This window comes from Lactuca sativa, chromosome 5 (genome assembly GCF_002870075.4).
Source record: "Lactuca sativa cultivar Salinas chromosome 5, Lsat_Salinas_v11, whole genome shotgun sequence".
In the NCBI taxonomy this organism is placed as follows: Eukaryota; Viridiplantae; Streptophyta; class Magnoliopsida; order Asterales; family Asteraceae; genus Lactuca; species Lactuca sativa.
In genome coordinates this window covers 149,496,864-149,505,574 of record NC_056627.2, presented here as the reverse complement: position 1 = coordinate 149,505,574, position 8,711 = coordinate 149,496,864, and the positions used below count along the sequence as shown (strand labels likewise).

The 8,711-nt window shown below is 26.1% G+C and overlaps 1 protein-coding gene across 2 annotated transcripts; it reads left to right on the top strand.

Annotated features, from left to right (window-relative positions):
- The first annotated feature begins 1,407 nt into the window (after positions 1 to 1,407).
- On the top strand, positions 1,408 to 8,258 carry LOC111884497 (uncharacterized protein At4g15970). Of its 2 annotated transcripts, none has more exons than XM_023880816.3 (4): positions 1,408 to 1,696; positions 6,969 to 7,334; positions 7,474 to 7,958; positions 8,067 to 8,258. In XM_023880816.3, exons 1-4 carry the CDS (start codon positions 1,424 to 1,426, stop codon positions 8,125 to 8,127), a joined length of 1,185 nt encoding a protein of 394 aa, XP_023736584.1. In that variant the 5' UTR covers positions 1,408 to 1,423; the 3' UTR covers positions 8,128 to 8,258. The 2 variants fall into 2 exon arrangements, with proteins under 2 accessions (XP_023736584.1, XP_052620293.1); XM_052764333.1 differs by having other exon boundaries at positions 8,031 to 8,258.
- The last annotated feature ends 453 nt before the right edge of the window (positions 8,259 to 8,711 follow it).

Genomic DNA, 8,711 nt, shown 5'->3' with positions numbered 1-8,711 from the left:
GACTCTCCGGATCATTTTGAATACCGACAACAATGAAAGAATGTCTTTCATATCTAGTCATCCAAAAAAAGGTGAATGAAACTAGGAAATAGTGGAGATAAGTTTCCATGGAGGTTTAGGATCGAGTGGTGGAGTGGGGTTACTGTGTGAGACTAGCTTAATTTAATAATAACATAAACATCACAATAAACATTTAAATATATGAAATAAAATTATAAAAAAAATTATATAAAGAACAAAATAGTCATTTTACGAATATAATAAAAAACACAACAAAATCTCTCGAAATATCATTTTTGCAAAAGTACTTATTTTTAATCGTAGACAAAAAAAAATACATAGGACCATTGTTTATATATTAATATATCTTTGTTTTTCATATAAAAAAATTGGACACATTTTATTTATCACGCCTATGACATTTTTAATCCGCTTTTAAGTTTTCTATAAATTAAGTTTCTCAAAGTCTTAACGTGTTTGCAAACATTATCATCTTCCATTTTATTCAAGAAGTCCGGCGCACCTAGCTATTTATATTTCATGAGCATTAATCAGGTGTTAACATATCTGTAAAACAAAAATCTATCTCATTCTCAAATACAACCTACGTACATTTAATGAAATTTTATAATATTTTAATATACTAATATAAGATATGTTATCATTTAAATGGGTAGAAGGTTTTATAGAAATAAAAAATAAAATAATATTTAATTTCTCTAACCTTGCTAGTATGCCGTTGTTTACTTTTATGAATTATATTAAATATTTTAGATATGCCGTTGTTTACTTTTATGAATTATATAATATATTTTAGATATCGTAGTCAAAATATTTCTATTGATCAATAAATCAAATGAATAAAGTAGCTACATGACAATTATATTACGTGTTATATTTATTTGATATTTGGACCATTGACTCATAGTTGACATAGTAAATAAAATATCTCCTATTTTAGCATAAACAGAAATTAGCATAGTTTTTATTAAGAAACAAAATTAGCATATTTCTTTTTCCAAAAAAATCATATATAATCATTAGTCATGAAATAAACAATATAACACTAAATAACGAAATACTTCTTTTCCAAAATCAAATAAACTTCATGGTATTTTATAGAGAGCCAACTTGTTAATTTATTTCAACTTTGGAGTTATACGACTACTAAATATATCATTTAGAATGAATTATTTAATTACTTTTTGGAATATTCCAGCCTCGCTTGCTATTATTTTTGTTTTGTTTGTTGTTATATAGCATAATCCAAGTCATGCCTTATATATATATATATATATATATATATATATATATATATATATATATATATATATATATATATATATATATATATATATATATATATATATATATATATATATATATATATATATATATATCAACATGCTTAAGAAAAACCCACATGAAAGAACAAACCCATAGACCATATCACACGATGGGGTTGGAGAGCGGACAGAACAAGGCGGCCAATCCAGATGAGCAATCTCCGTCGTTGTCACAACCATCGGAATTCAGCTTCCTCCTCTTCCACCACCGTAAACTGTTCAAGCAAACTCCTAAGATGGTTATCATCTTTGCGACTGTGGCGATTTCATGCTTGCTTCTATATCATCACCCTTTACCACTTTCTGGCAACTACAACCCCTTGGCTGACAGCGAACACATAGAAAATTCAGTAAGCATATAATCCACTCGATTCTTTTTTTTATTTTTATTTTTTTTGTTTTTTCCCCTTTCTTGAGTTTATATGAAGCTCAATTTAGATATTGGATCCTTTTTTGACCCGGTATTTATTGCTGAACCGGTATATATCGTAATCTGATATAACCTTAATTAGTATTTTAAGAATCTTATTTATATAATCAAAGTGAAGATAAGTGGATGATGGAAGTCCAATTTAACCGAGTTGACCGATAAATAAAGCTATGATTTTTGAATTGGGAAATTGAGAAGGGTGGAAAACAATATTTTTACTACAATTTATTTTTATTTATTTTTTAAAATAGATGATGTTATATGCATATTTATTTATTCTTACACCGTATTGGACATTATCAAATAAGACGGCTATGATCGTTTTATTCGTTTATTAGTCATTATATATAGTAATTTCTTTCCTCTGAATTAAAAAAAAAAAAAAAAAAAAAATGAATCGAAGACCAGTGATTGACTTCTTTCGCAATGTTTGAGGGTGCCAACTGCCAACTGTCAAGAATCATATGTGTTGTGTTTGTATGGATAATAATAAACGATACTACATATCTTACTATTAACTAGATAATAACCACTTCATTGTATTTGGTTTATGATTTTTCATGACATTCAATAATAGAATGATATTGCTAAATTATTTTAACACGTTCATATACATCTTAGTTTGTGTATTTGTTATTGTAGTTGATTTTCTCAAATGTGTGATTTACATAATTTTGACATTATCAACTTTGTCTATACTAGCTCAATAGCTAGCTGGTAATCAGTATCGGCCCTAAACACATGCAGTGTGTGCGACTGCACAAGGCACCTGTCGGTACGGGGTCTGGAATTTTAATTTGTTGGTAATCCGTCATTATCTGTCGTTAATTCGCACTAACCGTCTTACTGTGTGGTTGATCTATCACTATTTGTCCCTATCCATTGTTAATCCGAAAACTTAACGGCCCATTTTAGTTTTCGCACAATGCCTTCAAAATCAACGGTTCGACAGTTGGTAGCTAAAAAGTTAGTCGGTAGCTAATAAGCGAGTTGATGATAGAAAAGCTAGTTGTTAGTTGAAAGATTAGCTAATAAAAAAAAAGGATATTTAATAAAAACTAGCTGGAGATACAAATTGACATAAATAGATATTTATAAAAATAATTCAATATTGTAAAAAAAATTGTAATATATTTTATTAAATTAAAATAAAATATCAAACAACTGTAAGTTGGTAACCTTTGTTGGTAATTGGATTTTCTATTTAATTATAACTTGTAACAGATTTTAAAATTACGTTAATCATATTTTTTTTTTCAATCTCATTTGATTAACATATGTTTTTGTATACGATGTGTAAACAAGACTTAAACTATCAAACTAATTATATTCTACTAACAAAAAAGTTTTTGGTCTTTTGTGACAGACATAATTTGTTTCTTCAAGAATGTATGCAAAAAAATAGAGATATTAAAATTTTATATTTCTAATAATGTTGAAAAGTTTGACAAAAATAGAATGAATAATAAGTTTACTTTTAATAAACACCACTCTGTTTTTTTTTTTTTCAAATATAAGTAGCAATAATAGATGAGAAAAGGTAATCTCTTTAATATTTATCAACGGACCCAAATTACTATAATTCAAATTTAAAATTAAAAAACTAATCAAAATTATTAATTTTATAAAAAAAAAATGATAGATGTTTTCATCCTAATTTTTTAAAATACAATCTTTTAGTCAACATCAAATACCAACTCTTTTTAAGCAACATTATCATAATATATTTAAAACAAAATATTAAGTATTTAATATATATGAATTCTTTAAATCTATGAAATCATCATTACGACCACTACAACTATCATTAATATTATTTATTCTAAATAAGCTTTTATTTTTAGATGTTTATTAATTATAACTATTTAAATTCATATTAATGTTTTATACAAATATTATAAGCCCATAATATTTTTCCATAATAGATGTAAGCAATATATAAATATTATTTATATAACTTGTATCACATATGAAGGATTCTTGACTAATTTATTTGAGGATTTAATTATTTGATAATTTAGAGTTTAAAATCTTTAAAATGTGTAGGTCGAATTTGCGGACGTTACATAGATGGATGATATTTTAGATATTAATATTCACATTTAGATTTTTAAAAATGACATATATAATATTTTGATTTTTAAAAATGATATTAATATTCACACACACACACACACACACATATATATATATATATATATATATATATATATATATATATATATATATATATATATATATATGATATTTTGATTTTTAAGAAGGTATATATATGATATTTTAAACTTTTATAAAAATTTAATATGATATTTAGAAATTAAGTTTTACAAAAATGATATTTTGATATTTAAAAATAACATATATGAAATTCTCTTATGTTAAATAATATTTATATTTTAATATTTAGCTCATTCTTCTTAGAAAATATATATATATATATATATATATATATATATATATATATATATATATATATATATAGTAATATTAATAATTTATTTTTTTACAAGTATAGATCAATATAGACATACTTTTATATATAATATGAAAATGTTATTCTTAAAATTAAAGCATGGTATATACTCCAAGTAGAATACAAAATTAATACATAAGTTAGCTATAATATACACACATAACTAACTTCTTAACCCTTGGATCCTTACGTCGACAGATAAGATAAGATTATACTTTTGTAAATTTTATCAAATTATTATCCACTATCAAGCAAAACTCTTACTATTATAGCATAATTGGGTTTTTGCATTTTCTCTTAAACGTGTGGCATATCTTCTAAATCCAGGCACAATTGAAACAATTTCAAATTGCACGTTTGATCATATGCTAATTCAATAGCACTCAACTTTCATTATCAATTTTACTACTGTTATCCAATTTTTATGCTCATCCTTCTTAATAAATAAAGAATATTTTTGCTATATTGTATGCTCTCCTGCAATTTGACAAATGTTAATTTATGGTAATTTTGAATTAATTTTATTTTCATATGTCATTTTATGGGTTTTCCTACTTTATTAAATTTCATATAATATTTTAATGTAACAATTGCAATAAATATATTAATAAATAGATATCAACTTCATTAATGAATTACATTCTAATTTCAAAAATTTTAATTAAAGTTTATTAGTTTGTTTTGTTTATTTATTTAAATTATTTGCTTAAATTTAAAATATAAAAAACATGTCAATTTTAATTATTCATTATTTTTTTATTTTCTTATAAATTTATAGTTTTCAAGTATTTAGACCTCATATTTAACGTTTTTTTTTAAATATTCCATGTAATACATGAGTCTTACAACTAATATTTAATATATGTTTATCTCTAAATATTTGTTAATATACTTTAATATGTTTATTTATGGTCAATTTAAGAGAATTATTGATATGTAGAAACTTCATAACCGATTTACATCAATCCAAATGTATTTAATTGATTATATTTTCTTTTTAGTTTATTAGAATTTTTATTTACCGTCATACATTTATTTGGTTCTATATTGAACCTAATATATATATATATATATATATATATATATATATATATATATATATATATATATATATATATATATATATATATATATATGTGAGAGAGAGAGAGAGATTCTCACTAAAATACAAAAATGGGGGGCCTAAACTTGAAGAATATAGAGAAATAAGATCCTAAGATGTGCGAAAAGCAATGCTACCATGGAAAATATAAATTATTTTCTCTGAAAAACCATTTTTTAAATAATAACATGTATCACATATTTGCATTGATTATATAATGTACAAAATCACTTTAATTTTTAATATGTCTGTAAGAACCATTTCTTGGTAACAAAAAAAAAAAAAAAAAAAAAAAAAAAAAAAGAATATTCACAGTATTTTAGGAACTATAATGAAACTTGCATGATCTGCCGGACAATAATTGAGCCAAGTAAGCTCTTATATTATTTTTTTGTATTTGTATATGCTTATGTAAAAATGTTTATTGTTTAATTAATATATTTGTTTGATGATTATTTATATATCATATTTCAACTCTTTTTCCCTATATTGCTTTTTTTTTTTTTTTTTTTTTTTGTATTTTTAAAACTGTTGATTAAGTTAACCAATAATTAAACTCCTAGGTTAGCATGTGTGTGATGATATACGAAAATATCAGAGGGCAGTATGAGAATTGTTCTACATGAAAAAAAAATAAATTATATACGAATCACTTTCCTACAAGAAAGGATTTGATTTGGATACTGTACATTCTTAATTAAAAAATTTAGGCTTCATTGTATTATAAAATCGGCTATAATTTATCTAAAAGTTGTATAACATAGTCTTCTATTGCCTTTTCACTTGTCCAAATTGATTTTTAAAAACATTAATTAATAATTATAATGTTAACCAATAAACAGTACGTTAAATGCGATGCCAAAAAAAAGTATATTATATTGTTATTAGAAGAGGGGTTAAGTGTCGATATTCAAAGTCTGATATGTTATTATTAGTGTTTTAAAAATCAATTTTTTAGTTGAATCAGTATGGTTATCGGTTTCCGGTTTAACCGTTGAGTAAACCGGTTTCTATAATTTTCATCTTTTTTTTTTTTATTTTCATACACATACATATATACAAAAATAAAAAATTTGATGTCCACAAATTTAAACATTAAAATACACATGAAAACAAGTTGTAGATTAATCAAAATACATTAAGATAACTCATAACCATAAGTTTTACATCAATCCACATGCATTAAAAAGAAAATAAAGTCCTACATAAATATAAATGCATCAAAAAACTTCATAACATTGATCATGTGTTTTTATTCAGAGACTTTTTAATAAATGTGAAAAAACTACCAAAGTTTATTATGAAAAAGGTTTCAATTCCATGTGTTTTATCAATTTAACCGGTTCAACCGGATTATTGTAAAAACTGACCGGTTCGATCCGGTTCAAAAATAAACATAAAACTTGTGATAGTGGAACCGTTTCTTTCCCAGATTCCCTGTCTAACCGGTTCAACCGGCCGGTTCAAACCGGTTTTTAAAACATTGGTTATTATACAATGGGGTTAATAGTTGATTTCTAAAAACCTTGTCAATAATAAATTTGAATACGATATCAAAATCTTTTGTTGATGTTTTTCATTTCTAACTCGATCTTGTCTTTCATTTTTACTTAATAGGGTATAAATCTGGATGAGTTGAAAAGCATATTAGAAAATGCAACTATGGGTACAAATACAGTGATAATTACGACTATGAATGATGCATGGACTGAGCCAGACTCCATGTTTGATCTTTTTTTGGAGAGCTTTAGAATCGGGAATCAAACAAAAAGGTTTCTGAAACACATAGTCGTTGTAACTTTAGACCAAAAAGCATATTCCCGTTGCTTGAAGTTACATCCTCATTGTTATAATCTTAGCACCAGAGGCATGGACTTTTCAGGCGAGGCGTATTTCATGGCAGCTGATTATTTAAAGATGATGTGGAGAAGAATCGATTTTCTGCGCACAGTTCTTGATTTGGGATATAGCTTCTTGTTCACGGTATTCCTCTTAGTTCTTTCATATGCTTCAAATATCACTAGATTGACTTATTTAAGTCAAAACCCCAGTTTTTAAAAATAAAAAATGTAATATTGTCTAAATTTGGTATAGGATTAAGTGTGACATTTTCTGTATCCAGGATGCAGACATAATGTGGTTTAGGGACCCATTTCCACAGTTTCATAAGGATGCTGATTTCCAAATTGCTTGTGATTATTTCAATGGAAACCCTTATGACTTGAACAACCTACCAAATGGAGGTTTTAACTATGTCAAGTCAAACAAGAAAACCATTCAATTTTACAAGTTTTGGTACAACTCAAGGTTGACTTACCCAAGCATGCATGATCAAGATGTGTTTAACAAGATCAAGTACAATCCATTCATTAAAAACGTCGGATTACAAATTCGGTTCCTTGATACAGCCTACTTTGGTGGTTTTTGTCAGCCAAGCAAAGATCTAAACAAAGTGTGCACAATGCATGCAAATTGTTGCGTTGGTTTAGAAAACAAGGTTAACGACCTCGGGATCATGCTTGGTGATTGGCGAAATTATACAAGGTCGCTCAATAATCAAACAACACATGAGTCTGTAGGTTTATGGACAATTCCTCAACTTTGCAGGTATTATTCCATCCTTTCCACTCGTTTTAATTAAGCCTGAAGAATAGTCATGTTATGTTATGGCTTTGCTAGAGTTGATGTAGATTATAATTTCATCACTATCATCAGGGGTTCATTTCAGCGTCCTCGTCCCCCACCCAAGAAATATGACAAAGGAAGGAAGAATTGATAGTCCATTTAATGTATTTCAATTCCAAGAAGATTTGGAATGTAAACATATGCAACAGATTTTTTTTTGACAAATATGGTACAAGTGTACAACCAAGAATCTAGCTGATAAAGTGAAGGTGGATTTTTTTAGTTTCTTTAGACTTCAACTTAGTTTGTTGTAAATGTATATGATTTCTTCATTTTATTATTTTTGTTTCAAATTTTTTGGAGTAATCAATCACTAGCCAGATGGCAACAGGTGATAGGGCAATTAAAAATTATCAAACCAAAATCAAGTTGATAAGTTTTAGTTAAAGGTGGACTCAACATTTACGTTTGACAAATTTCCTTCTTAAGTTCTAACTTTAAGAATCACTAAGCATTATAAGGGGGTGTTTGGCTTAGCTTTTCACAGCCCAAAAGTCCTTTTTGGAAAAGTTACAAAAAGTTAGGATTTCCTGACTTTTCCAAAAAGTTCATTTTCCTTGTATAAAAACTCCAAAATTAGCTTTTAAAACTAGTTTTGCCAAACATCTTTTGCTTTTTTTCTTTTCCAAAAAGGATTTTTGGCTGTGAAAAGCTAAGCCAAACACCCCCTAATTC